Below are 19,168 nucleotides of genomic sequence, written 5' to 3' on the forward strand. Positions count from 1 at the left end.
GGCATGCTTTTGGACTCAAAGTGATCTTGACTCAGAAAAGGTTGGTGACCACTGCTCTACAACATCTGTAAATTACGACCCTTCGTCACACAGGAAGCCGCTCAGGTCCTAATCCAGGCACTTCTCCTCTCCTGTCTGGAATACTGCAACTCTCTGTTGGCTGGGCTCCCTGCTTGTGCCATCAAACACCTGCAACTTATCCAGAACACCGCAGCCCGCCTGGTGTTCAACCTTCCCAAGTTCTACCATGTCATCCCGCTCTTCTGCACACTACACTGGCTTCCAGTCGAAGCTCGCATCCAATACAAGACCACGGTGCTTGCCTACGGAGCAGCAAGGGGATCTGCCCCTCCCTAATTTCAGGCTATGCTCAAACCCTACACCCCAACCCAAGCACTCCTTCTGCCACCTCTGATCTCTTGGCTGTCCCACCTCTACAGGGGTCAGCTCCCGTTCAGCCCAGTCAAAACTCTTCTCTGTCCTGGCAATGGTGGAACCAGCTTCCCCCTGAAGCTAGGACAGCAGAGTCCCTGCCCATCTTCCCGAAAACGTCTGAAACCCTACCTCTTCAAAGAGTATCTTGAGTGAATCCCACAGCCCTCTGAGTATGTCCCAAAAACACAGCTTACTGCACCGATTAGCTGCAGATGTGCATAACCACTTCGCATGGAGATTTATGTCTGAGGCAAGACATTCATTATCTAACAGTGCAATAAACTTTACATACAAAGCCACAAGACACTGGATGCATACAAGGCAATATGTAATAACTGGGCAAAAGTCAACGGCACGCCAACAGAAACCACTTGGTCGACTAATGTATGACTACAGGGGAAACTAAAGTAAATACAGCGTGAGAAACAACGGCGGCCATTTGCATTAGGTTCTCTCGCCAGCGTATCCTGTTTAGACCACTGTTCAATCTCAGCCTAATCCCCTCACTAGGAGTACATTTCTCAGGACGCTTACGTGACCCCGGCCAGAGAACCAGAGAGATCCAGAGCAGATTTAAGGCTTTAAGATTAATTATTGCCAATTTCTCTGCCCTGCAGTCTTAAAAATATGTGTCTTAAAGACTTAACTGTTACTGAAGGGGCTGTGGGGTAAGGTGTAGCAGCAACGCCTGTTTAACAATTACCCAGTCAACAAGGATTTTTCAACCATGGAGTTTTTAATGTGAGGTAGCCTACATCATTTTTTTATTGTCACACCATCATCTTACAAGCTTTCATTCGTTTAGTCTGAGGGTTTCTTAATATGTGGAATATTTCAGAAGAAGAAGTTGAAAGGAATATTCAGGTGCATATTCAGGTGAAAATGTAGCAAGACACTTCCTAGTCCACTGTCCATGGCATGCACATTTTGTCACTCCACATGGTAGTCCTATAATGTAGCCTATTTCAAAACCATTTTAGAAGACCTGTGAAAAAGAAAAGCTAAAAGCTTACTTGAACCCCAGATGATCGTTTCCATAGGGACACAGTAAACAGATAAGCTGAGGAAAGGGAACAGATAGTTTATCCATTGGCAATGAAAGACATTGCGATTGAGGAGGAAATAGAAAGGCGTAATGGACACGCAATGATGCCGTTATTAGCTATGTGATGGGTCTAATGTGGAGTTGAAGTGTATTCATGCAGCTCCGCGCACATCAGTCAAACAATACATATTGAATGGCCAATTAAGGCTATGTGGGGTGGTGTGTTAACCAGATGCAGTCAAAACACAATAACGCGCTCATGCTTTTAAAACAGAACGCAGTAAAAAGTTTGGCATTAAAAATGTATCTGAATAATTAGTTGCAGGGTAGCAATGTTGTATTACATATTTCAGACAAATTACATGTCGAAATGCAATTTAAATAATAATATTAGAAAGTTTCAACTCATTATTATAGTCTGAAACAAATTGCGCACAATGTGTTTCTCTTCGAGAGAGGGGAGGGGGTTTATCTTAGGTGTTTGAAACAGCGGAATGGGGGTGGGGGTGGAGGGGGTAGGAGGAGGCATGAAGGCTAAATAGGGCGGACACATAAAAACGGCAAGGGGCAATAGATGCATGATCAGTTGGAGAGTACGCCTGTCCTCGCAGTGTTCCGCCCTCATGAACTTCTGGAGATAGGAACCCCGCAGCAAACATACGCTGCTTCATACTTCTACCGCTACCGCTTCGGTCTCCGGCCATCGTCTCGCCTCTTGTTTTTTTAGAGTGGTCGTTAAGGAATTAATGATCCGAAAGCACCACCGTACCTCTCCATAAATTAATTCGGCGTTTGCAGTACATGCTTTACACCTGGACTTCCATTGCGTGTGGAGAGCTCACACTTTCTTTTGTCATATTTACTTTTCTCGAGGATACTACTTGTACCCCTACTGATGGTAAGCCCCGCTCAACTTCGTATCTGTAGCATGTTCGAATGCGATTAAATTGACATAACAATATATCCTAGAACATTACGGTCAACTCTATCCATGTACCGTACAGGATTAGGCTACAAAATTGCAGAAGGCTCAGACGGGCTACATTTAAAAACAAATTTTAAAGCCATTTAAATGATTGAAATAGCAGAATTGCGAATGTTAGCCTATCAACAAAGTATCATGTTCGTGATACTGAACATTACATGTATCCCATTGCATTTAATCGGATTACTGAAGTTACTTAATGAAAATACTTTGATCCGAAGTGAAATACATTGATTAAGGTATACCCTGACGCACGCTAGGACAATGGTGCCAGAAAGTGTTTAACAGAAAACAACTAATGAGGTACTTTTCTGTTAAAGAATGCGAATACTTACTTACTTTTGGGGGTTTTAACTGTTGTAACTTGCATAAATAGATTATGATGTTATTTTTTGTGGTTGTTGACAAATTGGCTCTGGGTTAGACACCTGCACGAACAGTATTGTGCGCGTATTTCCTATTTTGTAACCGTTGGAATGGCTACCCGCATGTTTTCATCAAAACATTTATCTCCAGGTTGTTACTGATTTGTCAGATTTTGCACTGAGTCCATATGTAGGCCTATAGTCGAAGTCTACTTTCATTGATTAGACACCCCTGGACAAAGAGACACTGGTCTTCCATGCGTAAATTTAGCTACGCTCCTCAGTTCAATTAGGCTATGTTTGATTTCTCAAATGCCAAAACTTATTTAAAATTAAAAAAATATTATGATCATTTCGATACCCAATGGTTATTTAAGAACAAATGCCTGGATTTAAAACGTAATGGAAACGTGTTATAAGAAGAAATAACGAAGCAATGTAGGACCATTGTTTATCTATACCGCTACTACAAACACATGGCTTACACACACAAATTCATCAAAGTCTATGTAGCCTATCGAATTTAGACGTTTTTGTAGAAAATCTCATTAATACAACGAGGGACAGTAGGTTTACCGTAAAAATGTACAGGGCTACAGACTCAAGCTGGCCTCTTCGACGCATGTAGCCTACATTCGTACTGCTCAATCTGCATCCACTTACACTAGCCTATTCCACATTTTTCAATCATTACATTACTCATTTGTTTGAATTAATGAATTGATGACTAATGACTCCACCAGAATTCCACAGTTTACAACAAGTAATTCTAAGAGAGGATTTGGGCATGGAGCTGACAGTAGGAGTAAACGTATCTGTTCTTCATTTTGAGAAGTTGGCCTCTTTGCTAAGTACAAACAGACCGATGCTTAGGCCTATAGCGTAGAAAGAAGAATGACAAACAACAAAAGGGAAAAAAGGGATGAATAAAAAATGTGATCATTAGGGTTATAGATTTATCATTCAACGATGAACTATGAACCTGCCTTGGCACAAGCTTCAATAACTTTGCTGTCACATCAAACTGTTGCTTGGCCCTAAAGATATGGCCATTCACTTTTATTATAACTTCAATGGGGAAAAACACAAAATAATGTTTAATGAACTGATAAGAATGTTAAAATATAAAATAATAATTTGACAGATAATAGATCAACGGATAATTATTGAGTGTGATTGGAGACATAACTGGAAACATCCATTTGTTGTCTTAGAACTGTCTTCAAAACCATGTTGCTGCTGTTCTTGTACACTACTTATTGTCAGAAATGAGTAGAGCTATCATGCTTTACTTTCAACCAAGTATATGCCTACCCATCGAGTGTACCATGATTTTTTAAATGAATTTAAAAAAATCCACTGTATGAAAAAGAAACATGGGATATGAATGCTTCTGTGAAATTAATGCCCCCCCCCCCCCCCCCCATCCCTGTCAAATTCCTCAGGAAACACATCTAAAGGGCCATGTGCATAGTCTGATCACATTATCTCTGGGAGAGAGAGAAGAGGGGAGAGGAGTCAAATAAAGGCCTAGGGAGAAGGACTATGCCAGACCAGAGGAAGAAAACTGCCCAGGCCTAATTGCACCCTGGGCTACAATACATTCATTGCAAAATATGGCGCTGTCTCTTGTTCGGTTCAAAACTCAGACTTGGAATTTTACGCTTTCTTCCAAACTGTTCCGCTCCTCACAGCTGATGAGCTGAATAACCCAACACAATAAAAGTGTTCAATCATATTGTTATTTATCCTTTTAGACACCCTCTTATACAGTGGTTATTACAATATAAGAGCAGAACGAGGAAGAAATGTGATGAGCATCATTGTATCATTGCTGGTTACATCCCTATATGCTCTTTAGATCAGCTGGCACAGTCATTTGAATTCACATTTGACTCATTTAGCAGGCGCTCTTGCCCAGAGCGACTTACATGAGCAATTAGGGTTAAGTGTCTTGCTCAAGGGCACATCAACAGATGTTTCACTTAGTCGGCTCAGGACTTGGAACCAGCAACCTTTCAGTTACTGGTCCAACGCCTTTAACTGCTAGGCTACCTGCCGTAGGTCGTCAACATACTTGGGGAATACATCGACTTAATAAGTGGCTCTGTAAGAAGTTCTGTAGTCACTGTTTTGTTTTTAGCGGTCTGAATCGCTGTAATCATGGGAGAGGCCCTCTCGGCACAATGAGCGTTTGTTGTCAGAGATGCACACACACGTTATCCCTCCACCCCATGGGTAATAGAGCTGATCATTTTCAGAACCCTACTGGTTGAAATGTTCTTCGCCATGGTTCTCACGGACTGGCAGACACACACACACACACCAGTCAGCACTCGCACAACACAGGACCTTGTGTCACGACCAAGAACACAAGGTCACACAAAGGTCAATGTCTAATTTTGTTAGAAAAAAAGTTAAAATATTTCCTTGATTACATGTACAGTGAGCCATGGACGGAAAAAGATAAACACTGAGATATGAACCCAGACACACACAGTGAGTGTGGACATAATGTTGTTGTTAATGTGCATCTTTGCTGTTGTAATGCTTGGTCCAGTTCCAGTGTAATGGGCTCCAAACTGATGACGAAATGCTCACAGAGTCGCTCTCACCCATTGAGTTGAAGTGTCTGCTCTGTGGTACTGTTGTTTTCCCAGGCCCTATTTTACAAACACTCGTTCATTTTATTAGTGTGATTCAGTCATGTGTGTTTAAGCAAGAGATTCATTAGGGCCAAGTCCCTCTTGTTGTGATGTCATAGATCCACAGAATGGGCGTAAACCATCTACAGGACAGAACACTGTGTATAGAGGGATTGGAGAGAATTGTCTCAGTTCTAGAACTGCCTCGCCGTGACAATCTGGAGTGAATTGTATTGGATAACACGATTCTTGTTGTTAATATACTGCAGTGGCAAATTCGTGTGAAGTCTGGCTGGTCTGGAAAAACAAGGTTCTATTCAATTCAATAGATCTTTATCATCCCCGAAGGGCTACTCTTGTGCAGCGTAAAAATACATGTACATACCGGTACATAAAAACATTCACACAGCAAGTAATGCTTTTGATCAGGTTGGAAAACAAACCGCCAGGTGCAACAGACTCATATCACACAGGTTTGAGACTACAGTATACAAATGCAGTGATCTTCTTCAAGGCACTAAAGATAAAGATAGTGTGTAAGTACATACAGTATGTCTAACTTACACTATAGCAGGCAGGACAGGAGGACAGCATATAGAAAAGCATTAGTACTTGTCTGAGTCCATAGTGGTTGGCCTTGGGCCTATTGATGCCGGTCTGGTCAAAGAGCAGAGCAGCAGGCCTGTCATCAGCGGCTCCACATATCTCAGGACAACTGAGGGAAGGAGGGTGGGAGGACCGAGGGGGGTCTCTTTTTGATGGGTGCTCACACAGGTCGGGGGGGTTGCTCTTTAAGTTTCTCGAAAAAGCGGTTTTGGCCTCCTTTGTTGAGGCCATTGGGATGCAGATTAATTCACTACTAATCAATACAGAGCTATCATGAACCATCTGATAGCTGGCCTTAATGAGGAGGGAGGACAAGAGAGGGTCCATCTACTCTGTCTGCCTGTCTGTCTGTTCTGCATAGACATGGCAGTGTTTATGTAAATGTATGCTCTCAACAATGACTTGGTCCTACTACCTCAAAAAAAAGCAAGACAATATTGTTTTTCAATTGATAGACAAATTGCTTATGAAGTGTAGATGGGTGTTGTGGCTTGATCTCTTTAAAAATATGTCTGCTAAAGTCTGAAGATTATGGAGTAGAACATTTCAAAATCATATTGTTACATTAAATGTTTTTGCTGTTTCATTTTCTGTCCTATTTAATGTGTGGTGTCTGAAAAGGCATCAACCTTCTGGGAAGTGCTCTTAGTCGGTTTCCCCGCTCCGACTTGCCAGTTACAGAAAAGAGAACATTAGCGTAACCTTTTACCCCATGTGTCTGTGTGAAAATCCTTAAACACACACACACACGCACACATACATACACACAAACATGTTAAGTCAAAGCCAGAAGTACTTTCCTTTACGCTGGCTAGACTACAATGATTACACTGTCCCTTTTCTCTTCTGTGAATTTCAGGAACAGGGTCACTCCAACGCTCTCAAGCAGCCCCCCAGCACCACGTAACATTTCCTTGAGGAACGCGTCCATTGCTGGCTCCCAACAAACATGGACTGTTTTCCCATGCTTTATTTTCTGTCGGTAAGTGGACCACGCTTATTCAATTCATGCCATGTGACACCATTGCCGCAGCTTTCTGCATTTCTCCCTTTCTTTTTCTCAGAACATTGATTTGAGGTTGGTCATATTTTAATATTAAATAACTCGATGGCACTAGTGAAAAGGAAAAGCGTCTAATCTCACTTTTACAGAGAAAATGTTGGTGGAATGTGCGGCACATGGTCCTTTGATTGACTCCTTGGTTGGGTCAGACTTATGAGGGACTCGGCTACTTAACGAGTTAAGACTTTGCTTTGACCCCAGGGCTGTTTCTCCTATGTGTCTAATCATAGTGTAAGAGGGAGGGAGAGAGAGAGAGAGGGTAAAAAGAATGGCCCCCAGATTCCATTCAAAAAGCTGTGTTTTTAAACCAGCTGTTAACTCTTGGAGGATGTCGCAAGAGATAAACTGTATAGGGAAGATATCTGATCGGAGGCCATTTTACTGTAAACAAGCCAGACAGGACAATTATAACCAATTAGAGGACATTTACAGTGAGAACATTAGTGAAGGGTCCTACGGGGTGGAGGTTATGTTAGAAAAAGAAGGAGATTTAGGAAGGGTAGACAAATGTTGAATGTCACTTTATAACAGTCTCTCTCTTTCTTTCTATTCCCTCTCTCTCACACACTCCATGTCCTCTTTTAAACTCCCTCCCTCTACCAACCACTTGTTTATTTTTACTCTGTCTTTGCCTTCCCAGAGACATCATGATTCCTGGTAATCGAATGCTGATGGTCATTTTATTATGCCAAGTCCTGCTGGGAGAGAGCAACCATGCTAGTCTGATACCTGAGGAAGGGAAGAAGAAAGCCCCGGGCCTGCAGAGTCGGACGGCTGGTCAGAGCCATGAACTGCTGCGGGACTTTGAGGCCACGCTACTGCACATGTTTGGGCTGCAGAGGCGACCGCGGCCCAGCCGCTCTGCCACCGTGCCACGCTACCTACTGGACCTCTACCGACTGCAGTCGGGTGAGGCCGAGGAGGCCGGTGCCCATGATGCCGCCTTTGAGTACCCCGAGAGGTCAGCTAGTCGCGCCAACACCGTGAGGGGCTTCCACCACGAAGGTAAAGAGAGAGTGAGTGGGTAAATGTCTGTCTGTCTGTACAGAGGACCACATTGGAAATAACTGTTGCGCAATACCTTCAAGCCTTATCCTCTGGGCCCAGGCCTATGCCCCAAACCTAATCAATATATTGATCAGAAAGAGAGATATGCATGGATTTTGAGTACATGTGGATATCCAGTGGTGATATAACCTTTCCTCTGATAAGTATGGGAAAGGTGCATATTTTACAGAGTGTACAGTTACAGTGCATGTCTATAACATATGCCCCATTATAGAATCCATGTACAGAGCTCGGTATAGAAAATTTACTGTAAGTCAAGGTAATTGGCCAACCAGCACCTGAAACCGCAAATGGTTTGGAGTGAAGCACCGCCTTCCCTAAAAAATTATCTTGAACCATTTTTATTTTCTGGACATCAACAATCCATCCCCATTCAATAACATTCCAATAGTGATGGCAGCAACACATATCTCCCAGAACGTATTTTATTAGCCTGGGTGTGGACCCGTAAGCAAAGAATCCCCATCTCTCATCAAAAGAAATAATGGGAAAATCCTACATTTCTACACCACTTAAACATAAATGTAAGACATCCCCTCCCACCTTCAACATAAATTATGAAATCTAAGGATGTGGTCACAAAATGGTGGCCAAAGAGGGGGCAAGAATTCAGTCAGACAAGTTCCCCTACTCCTGAGAGAATCTGCGGGCCGACAAAGCCAGCCGTGTGTATGGTTAGCAGCTCAAGGAAAAGCATACCTTCATATTATTATTGAGTTACACTTCTCACCCCACCCAGCACAAGGGCTTAAAAAAAGCCTTTGACCAGCAGTAGTGTGCCTCTCTCATGTCTCCACCAGTTAAGATGGCGCTAGGGCCCTTTAAGAGGGACCTTCCTCCACATGCAATTATCTTTAATGCAACTCTGCAGCCTTCTAAATAAAGTCCCTCCTGCCAACAATGTGGGCACTGGGAGCAGAGCAGACAGACTGGAGAACTCTGGAGAGCTGGAGTGCAAACTCTAACTTATCGTTAAAACTATAAGAAAAAAATCATAAAATTCCACAACACAGAATAATGGTTATATCTACCACAACAATATACCCTTGAAAGTGCATCGACTACAGCATGTTTGTTTCTCTGTAAGGGTACACTACTGCTTTTTAAATGCAGACACAAAATCCTCTCTGGAGATAGTTTTGAAGCGCCACTTGTCTGTAAAGGAATGCCGCTTCACTAGGCGACCGGAACTGTCAATCAAATAATCTTGAGCTGCCTGCACGCTGACCACGCTCTCCTAAAAAAGTACTTTAAAGTTGATGAAATACCGTGACTTACCAAGACATTTAGTAGAAAGAAAAAACATATTCTGCAAGTAATCGACTCCAGTATTTTTGGAACGGGGGAGACTGATTTGTTTCCGTACTTCCAAGAACACAAACACTCACATTTTTCATAGCTAGCTAGCAAGGGACAGAAAGAGGTGAGGGGCAAAGTATAGGCAGGTCGACCACCAGGCAGACAGAGTCAGAACCGTGCACTAGGCCTATCTATCACCAATCAAAAGCTACAGTCGAAGTCGGAAGTTTGCATTCACCTTAGCCAAATACATTTATACTCAGTTTTTCACAATTCCTGAAATTTAATCAGAGTAAAACTTCCCTGTCTTAGATCAGTTAGGATCCCCACTTTATTTTAAGAATGTGAAATGTCAGAATAAGAGTAGAAAGAATGATTTATTTCAGCTTTTATTTCTTTCATCACATTCCCATTGGGTCAGAAGTTTACATACACTCAATTAGTATTTGATAGCGTTGCCTTTAAATTGTTTAACTTGGGTTTAACCTTTCGGGTAGCCTTCCACAAGCTTCCTACAATAAGTTGGGTGAATTTTGGCCCATTCCTCCTGACAGAGCTGGTGTAACTGAGTAACTGAGTTTTTCAGTTCTGCCCACACATTTTCTATAGGATTGAGGTCAGAGTGATGGCTACTCCAATACCTTGACTTTGTTGTCCTTAAGCCATTTTGCCACAACTTTGGAAGTATGCTTGGGGTCATTGTCCATTTGGAAGACCCATTTGCGACCAAGCTTTAACTTCCTGACCGATGTCTTGAGATGTTGCTTCAATATATCCACATCATTTTCCATCCTCATGATGCCATCTATTTTGTGAAGTGCACCAGTCCCTCCTGCAGCAAAGCACCCCCACAACATGATGCTGCCACCCCTGTGCTTCACTGTTGGGATGATGTTCTTCGGCTTGCACGCCTCCCCCTTTTCCTCCAAACATAACAATGGTCATTATGTCCAAACAGTTCTATTTTTGTTTCATCAGACCAGAGGACATTTCTCCAAAAAGTACGATCTTTGTCCCCATGTGCAGTTGCAAACCGTAGTCTGGCTTTTTTATGGTGGTTTTGGAGCAGTGGCTTCTTCCTTGCTGAGCGGCCTTTCAGGTTATGTCGATATAGGACTCCTTTTACTGTGGATATAGATACATTTCTGCGTGTTTTCTCCAGCATCTTCACAAGGTCCGTTGCTGTTGTTCTGGGATTGATTTGCACTTTTCGCACCAAAGTACGTTCATCTCCAGGAGACAGAACGCATCTCCTTCCTGAGCGGTATGACGGCTGCGTGGTCCCATGGTGTTTATACTTGCGTACTATTGTTTGTACAGATGAACGTAGTACCTTCAGGCATTTGGAAATTGCTCCCAAGGATGAATCAGACTTGTGGAGGTCCACAATTTTTTTTCTGAGGTCTTGGCTGATTTCCCCATGATGTCAAGCAAAGAGGCACTGAGTTTGAAGGTAGGCCTTGAAATACATCCACAGGTACACCTCCAATTGACTCAAATTATGTCAATTAGCCTAACAGAAGCTTTTAAAGCCACAACATCATTTTCTATAATTTTCCAAGCTGTTTAATGGCACAGTCAACTTAGTGTATGTAAACTTCTGACCCACTGGAATTGTGATACAGTGAATTATAAGCGAAATAATCTGTCTGTAAACAATTGTTGGAAAACTTACTTGTGTCAAGCACAAAGTAGATGTCCTAACCGCCAAAACTACAGTTTGTTAACAAGAAATTTGTCGAGTGGTTGAAAACACATTTTAATGACTCCAACCTAAGTGTATGTAAACTTCTGACTTCAACTGTATATCTCGCAGTGAAATGCTATATTTTGACATTTCTTGGCTTGCAACTTTAGTAAAGCAGGGCCTATCATCAATGAATAGGCTAGGATATTCTACACACAACAGACCGGAGATTGAACACATTTTTGCATCATTAGCGAAGAGAAAGTGCAGGTGAGCCAGCTGCACTGTGATTGAAATGTTCTTAAAGTTAAAGATCCTAATTTCGTTTAAACATTTTAACATTTAAACGTTCACAACATTGAAACGTTCACGCTCCTTGGTTATCCACAGTTTGTGTAAGAGAGATGCGTTAGCATGGATGCTAAGTGTATACTGACAACTATACAAGATGTAAGTGTAATATGGATAGCCCAGTCAGAAAGAACAGTTTTAAAACAGGCCTCATGTAAAACTGAGGGCAAGAGAGGTAAACATGTAGGCTATTTATGTGCACCAAGGACCTTCCCATAACATATGTGGATAAAGTATGTGCTCTAAATCAGATATTTGTCTTGTGTAATCCAGAGATCAAACACGGTGTGACGGTAGTCTAGTGTAGTGGATGGACGAGCAGGCAGAGCTGAAGGGCTGAAGAAGAACATGTCTGCCCTCAGGGGAGTAGGGATTAGTCAGCCTTAATGGGGCCTGTCTAACAGACTGTCTAACACGGCACAGCACAGCACCAAGGCCACTCAGGCACAAGGAGGCTCAGCCGCCTGTCTATGATGCAATGTGTGTGTGTGTGTTATCTTGAAGATCTGTTTCTACTGCTCTCTTCGGGTGTTTTGTTTCCCGCTGTCAAACTATGTTAATAACATGCTTGGAGACTTTTTTTGAGCGGGATAAATAAGATCAAACTAAGTTGTTTATTTTAAATTCCATTATATACCGCTTCAATTTGGTCCATTTTTTTTAGGATCACTACAAGGTAATAAGACACAGTTGAAGTCGGAAGTTTGCATACACCTTAGCCAAATACATTTAAACTCAGTTTTTCACAATTCCTGACATTTAATCCTCGTAAAAATTCCCTGTATTAGGTCAGTTCGGATCACCACTTTATTTTAATAATGTGAAATGTCAGAATAAGAGTAGAAAGAATGATTTATTTAATCTTTTATTTCTTTCATCACATTCCCAGTGTGTCAGAAGTTTACATACACACAATTCGTATTTGGTAGCATTGCCTTTAAATTGTTTAACTTGGGTCAAATGTTTTGGGTAGCCTTCCACAAGCTTCCCACAATAAGTTGGATGAATTTTGGCCCATTCCTCCTGACAGAGCTGGTGCAACTGAGTCAGGTTTGTAGGCCTCCTTGCTCGCACACGCTTTTTCAGGTCTGCCCACAAATTTTCTATGGGATTGAGGTCAGGGCTTTGTGGTGGCCACTCTAATACCTTGACTTTGTTGTCCTTAAGCCATTTTGTCACAACTTTGTAAGTATGCTTGGGGTCATTGTCCATTTGGAAGACCCATTTGTGACCACGCTTTAACTTCCTGACTGATGTCTTGAGATGTTGCTTCAATATATCCACATCATTTTCCTCCCTCATGATGCCATCTATTTTGTGAAATGCACCAGTCCCTCCTGCAGCAAAGCACCCCACAACATGATGCTGCCACCCCCGTGCTTCACAGTTGGGATGGTGTTCTTTGACTTTCAAGCCTCCCCCTTTTTCCTCCAAACATAACGAAGGTCATTATGGCCAAACAGTTTTATTTTTGTTTCATCAGACCATAGGGCATTTCTCCAAAAAGTACCATCTTTGTCCCCATGTGCAGATGCAAACCATAGTCTGGCTTTTTTATGGTGGTTTTGGAGCAGTGGCTTCTTCCTTGCTTAGCGGCCTTTCATGTTATGTCGATATATGACTCGTTTTACTGTGGATATAGATACTTTTGCACCCGTTTCCTCCAGCATCTTCACATGGTCCTTTGCTGTTCTGGGATTGATTTGCACTTTTCGCACCAAAGTATGTTCATCTCTAGGAGACAGAACGCATCTCCTTCCTGAGCGGTATGACGGCTGCGTGGTCCCATGGTGTTTATACTTGCGTACTATTGTTTGTACAGATGAACATGGTACCTTCGGGCGTTTGGAAATTGTTCCCAAGGAAGAACCAGACTTGTGGAGGTCTACTGATTTTCTTTTGATTTTCCCATGATGTCAAGCAAAGAGGCACTGAGTTTGAAGGTAGGCCTTGAAATACATCCACAGGTACACCTCCAATTGACTCAAATGATGTCAATTAGCCTATCAGAAGCTTCTAAAGCCATGACACCTTTTCTGGAATTTTCCAAGCTGTTTAAAGGCACAGTGAACTTAGTGTATGTAAACTTCTGACCCACTGGAATTGTGATACAGTGAATTAAAAGTGAAATAATCTGTTTGTAAACAATTGTTGGAAAAATGACTTGTGTCATGAACAAAGTAGATGGCCTAACCGACTTGCCAAAACTACAGTTTTCTAACAAGAAATTTGTGGAGTGGTTGAAAACGAGTTTTAATGACTCCAACCTAAGTGTATGTAAACTTCTGACTTCAACTGTACTTAGTCAAGGCACCAAGTTCAAGTTTACAATGACAGAGCTATGGAAGGAAAACTATGTGAAAAGCGAGACATGTTAGTGTCACGTTGGTTGAAACTGTACAGGGAAAAATGCAAAGACACCTCTTGAGGTTAAAGATGCAATTACCCTTGGAATACTGCAGGAATTCAAACTATGGTAAAAAAACGGTGTTTTTCAGGCCTCCACTTAGTCTTAGCTGCCCCACCACCAAAGGATTGTCTGTGGGAATCCGTAATGATTATTCATGATGAAAATGATAAATGTCCCCAGTTAACAAACTGCAGAGCCAATCAAAAAACACAGCAGGTTTTAATAATGCGAACCACCTGGGTAAGATTAAGGCCTCGGTGTGAAATAACAGGGCCAGATTGAGCAGAAAAATAGTAGACACAACATTCCTTTCCCAACAATGGTGATCTTGCCAGAAATCTGCAGACTGTGCATGGAATAGCTACCCTCTACTATGTTTATACTGTAGCTGCTGTACGTTAATCACCACCCTTTAAGTAATGCATGTTTCAGCAAAGTGCTCAGAGAAAGGCATTGTGGGAAGTCCTGGAAGGTCCTTATGGATAGATAAGGAAGTATAGACAATGTATATTTGTACGCTCAGTCCCTGGAGGCTATGCTAAGTGAACATGGACATTATTTTGTGTCAATTAAAGCATGTTACACTGAAGATTGACAGAAAGGGAACTGATTTAAACAACCGACGGTGTAATCGTTTTGGAGGGAACAAGTGAATCGTAACAAGAGAGAAGGGAAGGGAAAATGCAGTATTTTCACATTTTACCATATTTGACATGCAAGGGCCTTCCTTTAAAGGCTCACATAGGTCAACAGTTTTTTCCTATTGAACTGGATTCTGAAGTGAAGCAATCACTTCACTCAGTTCACCAAGGATGAACTCTTAAATCAAACCTATAGATGCTTTCATCAGAGTCAAGATGGCAGCTCGTACAGACTCCCCTGATAAAAGTGCTGACATTGACTGTGTCCGGTTTTCTTTCTCAGAGCACATGGAGCGGGTTCATCCGGGCGATCTTCAGACGAAGAATGGCGAGGCCGCCCCGCTGCGCTTCCTCTTCAATCTCAGCAGCATCCCAGAGGACGAGCTGCTCTCGTCGGCTGAGCTGCGTCTGTTCCGGCAGGAGATCGACGAGGCCATTTCGGGGAGCGGGGGGGACAAGGAGGGGCTCCACCGGATAAACGTGTACGAGGTTCTGAAGCCCCCGCGGGCCGGGCAGCTAATCACGCGGCTCTTGGACACGCGGCTGGTTCGCCATAACGCCTCGCGCTGGGAGAGCTTCGACGTGAGCCCCGCCGTGCTGCGTTGGACACGGGAGCGCTTGCCCAACCACGGGCTGGCTGTGGAGGTCCAGCACCTCAACCAGACACCGCGCCACCAGGGCCGCCACGTGCGCATCAGCCGCTCACTGCACCAGGAACCCGGGGAGGACTGGGAGCAGCTACGCCCCCTGCTGGTCACCTTCGGCCATGACGGCAAGGGCCACCCGTTGACGCGCCGGGCCAAGCGCAGCCCAAAGCAGCGGGGGCGTAAGCGCAACCGCAACTGCCGCCGTCACGCGCTGTACGTGGACTTCAGCGATGTGGGCTGGAATGACTGGATAGTGGCACCCCCAGGGTACCAGGCATACTACTGCCATGGGGAGTGCCCCTTCCCCCTGGCAGACCACCTGAACTCTACCAACCACGCCATCGTGCAGACGTTGGTGAACTCGGTGAACACCAACATTCCCAAGGCCTGCTGCGTGCCCACGGAGCTCAGTGCCATCTCCATGCTCTACCTGGACGAACACGACAAGGTAGTCCTAAAAAACTACCAGGAAATGGTAGTGGAAGGGTGCGGTTGCCGCTAACACTGACTATGGGCAACTTTAGGCAGGCAGCACGGACGCTAAGAAAAGACCCCACTTTACTCCCAAAAATGTTCACTTGGACCTTTATTTATAACTTTTATGTTGTGATGTATGTTTGTCTAATTTTTTGGTTTCCTTGACAATATGATCATATATTTTGACAAAATATATATATATATATATTTATATCTACATATATAAAAAAAGAAAAGTGAGTCCTTATTTTAAACATAAATAAAAGCTGTACAACTTTTCATAATGTATATTAGATTGTATAAGGTTTTTTAAAATGAGAAAATAGTATAAAAAAAATAAAAAATAAAAATAAAGTTTATTTACTGGTAATATTTATTGCTTTTATATTATATACAATTAAAAGAAAAAATTCAAACATAAATTGCCTTCCAATATTACATTTGAGCAGATCACAAGAAGCACAAATTGTGTACTTAAATAGAGCACTGTGTGAAATTATCACAGCACTGATTTGTTATGAATCAATCAAAGTAATCAGAAATGTGCATTGATTTTAATTCACCTCTTTACATCGATCTTTAAACCAATGATTTTATTAGATAAGTCCCTTGAGTAAGAATTCGATTTTTTATGTATAACTGTAAAAATCTATCAGATAATATGGGTTGTGAAAAATGAAAAGTTGACAGCAAAGGTCCATGACTGTTTTATATGAGTTTGTATTTAACACGTTTGGGTCTGATACTTTTGAAAATGTACTCAAGTAATTGTTGCAATTCATTATAACAGAGGAATCTTTCTGATGCTCTGTCTCTCCCAAATAAAATAATGTTCGGTTTCATATCTGGCATTATCCAAGTTGGATTGATTCACACTTGAGTAAAGGACTTTAGTAATTTCTCAACATAGCTGTTTTGTAAGATGAAGATCACCTTTTGCCATTGATAAGCATAAAGAATAATGCAACAATTAGAGACCAAATAGACCTAGGCATGGTATATTTGGGGATAGGCTACACTATGCTCAAATTTCACTTTTATGTCAATTAGTTTAACATGTGGGGTGGTTAGACACTCGCTAATCCAATTGCCATCTGGGCGGATAGTTGAAATTGATTGTTGGAGACAGTTGAGAAGTGATCCAATTGTTTCCGACAGTTGAGCGTTGGGGGCACTACTGTGGGTGATGGGTCATACACTGACACATGGCGAAACCCGTTCTCGGAAGAATCAAAGGTTAGACCGTCTGTCTCCATCCTTTGTCTTCAACGGCTCATGCCGACAGAATAAAGACGCCTGTCTCCATTAGACAATGCACTTCTACATCACTTATTTACAATCGGATGACTGCACCAAATGATGTGATAACGTTTGGAGAGGGGAGTCCTTTGAACTTTTCAGGACATTACACTGTATTCCCCCCATGTCCCTGCATGAGCTTAGTATAGGATAGGGGACATGTCGTAAGATAAATACATTTGGCATTATTGGAAAAATTATATTTTTTCAGCTTACCTTGGAAATGTTTTAGGCCTGCGTGCTTGGAAAGAGTAGAAGGCATACTTTTCTTCCCCCAAAGCACAACAGACTCAGAAAAAGCAATGTCTCCAATCCGCACCAAAATGCATCACCACGGGAGTCACACAAACCCAAACAAGCCTTTTTGCCATGGTTGAGGTCAGCTAGTTGTTTCTGAAGGGTTTGACCTAAAAAATATGTAAGGATTTTCAATTAACCTCCCAATTGCTAAAGTAACGCAAATTAATGTGCCAATATTTTTGGTTTACTCAATTAGCATTTTAAATCACAGGTTGGCAGGTGGAATTATGTGGTAGACGTGTCTATATTCCAATGGAATGTGTGTGGCATGGTTTTGTTGCTGTTATTTAGTCTTTCCATCTTAGACCATGATTTCTGCTCACCTCAGAGAAGTTTACCGCAGTCAACCTCAGGCTCTCAGACAGCTGTTGGGCTTGCCTTTGATGCCCGCATATCAGGCGTAGCCTCATCAAAAAGAGAGGCTGAAAATAAAATAATTTCATTTTGAAGTGGCTGAAGGCAGAGGGGAGTTCTTCTTTTTAGCAGCTTAACAGCACAGTTACACACATTTCAACTGATCTCCTGAGTTTAGATAACATCAGCAACTTATGGTAATTGTCTGCCTGGTCATTATCCCACCTACACTGTTAAAACAAAGTGCTTTGTAACACCAAAACTTGTGGCAACTGAGCTGTCACCAACTTGAAGGAGACGAAACCTGAACTGCTGGAGTATTGAAACACATCATCCTGAGATGTTTCAAAACATTACATGGTGTGTTGTAACACCACAAAATCAAGTGTTGTGTAACACCTTGCTAGGGTCTGGGAGCACTAACAGAAACGATTGAAAACATTATTTTGGTTATTCAAGTCCTGTTTAGTGCAGAATTAGATACCTTCTCTTTTGGTGTTGTTTTTTCTCTCTAAAGCTTCGAAACACCATTATGATGTTTGAATCCTGTCTAGTGCATAATTAGTTCCCTTTTTCTTAAGTGTCGTAATGTATAACATTGTTTTATGTATTTTAGAAGTGGACATTTTATATCACTTTGTCAGGCATTGTCAAACAGTTTTCAAACCACCAGCACTAACTGGCAGGTGTACTGTAAAAATGCAAGATTTGACCCTTACCTCATCCATTAACAACTATGACATTCTGTGGGAATTGTGTGCTGTCCTCATTGAATGTCAATTTGTCTAACGGTTTTGATATCCATTCATTATGATCCATTACACGTCATGGCACAACAAGCTTAATACTAATATATGAATATAATTTTCTATCTTCAAACATGCATATACTGTGTGAAAAAATCATAAAGTCCAATTTTTGGGAATTACCCACAATCCTCTAAAAACAGAGTCACTTGGAAAGATAGGAAATGCAAGGTAATTAAAACCAAAGACTTCCAATAAGTTCAATCACTACATTTTCTCTCTTTGGTTATCCTCATGAAAGATACTTACATTTTGAGCAACATATTCAGTTGGATTTATTGTTACATTATTTTGGTCAAATTTAAATAATAAATATTTTAAGCAACTTACATACATTTATTTTAAAGATATTTTGAAACTTTATTGAGACAGTTCTGAAATGGCAGAGGGGATACAGATAGGTGGGAGAAACAGATTGAAGAGGGGAATTGAACCCCGGTCTTCGGTGGGAAGAGGGGGGGCTGAGCCAGGTGAGTTATCGCTAGACCACAGGCTCTGCACTACTTGCATTCATTTTGATTAAGTACATGTTGTTGTTGTTTTGCCACTTTCAATTCAACCCATAATAATTTCTTAGTGTGGCTGTGTGGTTGAGTGGGTAAAAGTCCAACGAATTGTACCATCTTATTGCCCCCCTGTTTCCAATCTGTCTAAATAAAGCGTTGAAAAAATGAAGGTGGAATAC

At 42.0% G+C, this 19,168-nt stretch overlaps 1 protein-coding gene across 1 annotated transcript; it reads left to right on the top strand.

Moving 5' to 3' along the window:
- The first annotated feature begins 2,050 nt into the window (after positions 1-2,050).
- LOC139553416 (bone morphogenetic protein 4-like) lies at positions 2,051-18,812 on the top strand. Its single transcript, XM_071365715.1, has 4 exons — positions 2,051-2,378; positions 6,941-7,063; positions 7,785-8,149; positions 14,884-18,812. Exons 3-4 carry the CDS (start codon positions 7,792-7,794, stop codon positions 15,747-15,749), a joined length of 1,224 nt encoding a protein of 407 aa, XP_071221816.1. The 5' UTR covers positions 2,051-2,378; positions 6,941-7,063; positions 7,785-7,791; the 3' UTR covers positions 15,750-18,812.
- The last annotated feature ends 356 nt before the right edge of the window (positions 18,813-19,168 follow it).

This window comes from Salvelinus alpinus, chromosome 25, assembly GCF_045679555.1.
Source record: "Salvelinus alpinus chromosome 25, SLU_Salpinus.1, whole genome shotgun sequence".
Taxonomy (NCBI): domain Eukaryota; kingdom Metazoa; phylum Chordata; class Actinopteri; order Salmoniformes; family Salmonidae; genus Salvelinus; species Salvelinus alpinus.

What these genes read in the sequence shown, in the direction of transcription:
- LOC139553416 (XM_071365715.1), top strand. Translation starts at nt 7,792, where the DNA reads ATGATTCCTGGTAATCGAATGCTGATGGTCATTTTATTATGCCAAGTC. An exon ending in GAGGGGCTTCCACCACGAAG is followed by an intron (nt 8,150 to 14,883) that starts GTAAAGAGAGAG and finishes TTTCTTTCTCAG; the next exon opens with AGCACATGGAGCGGGTTCAT.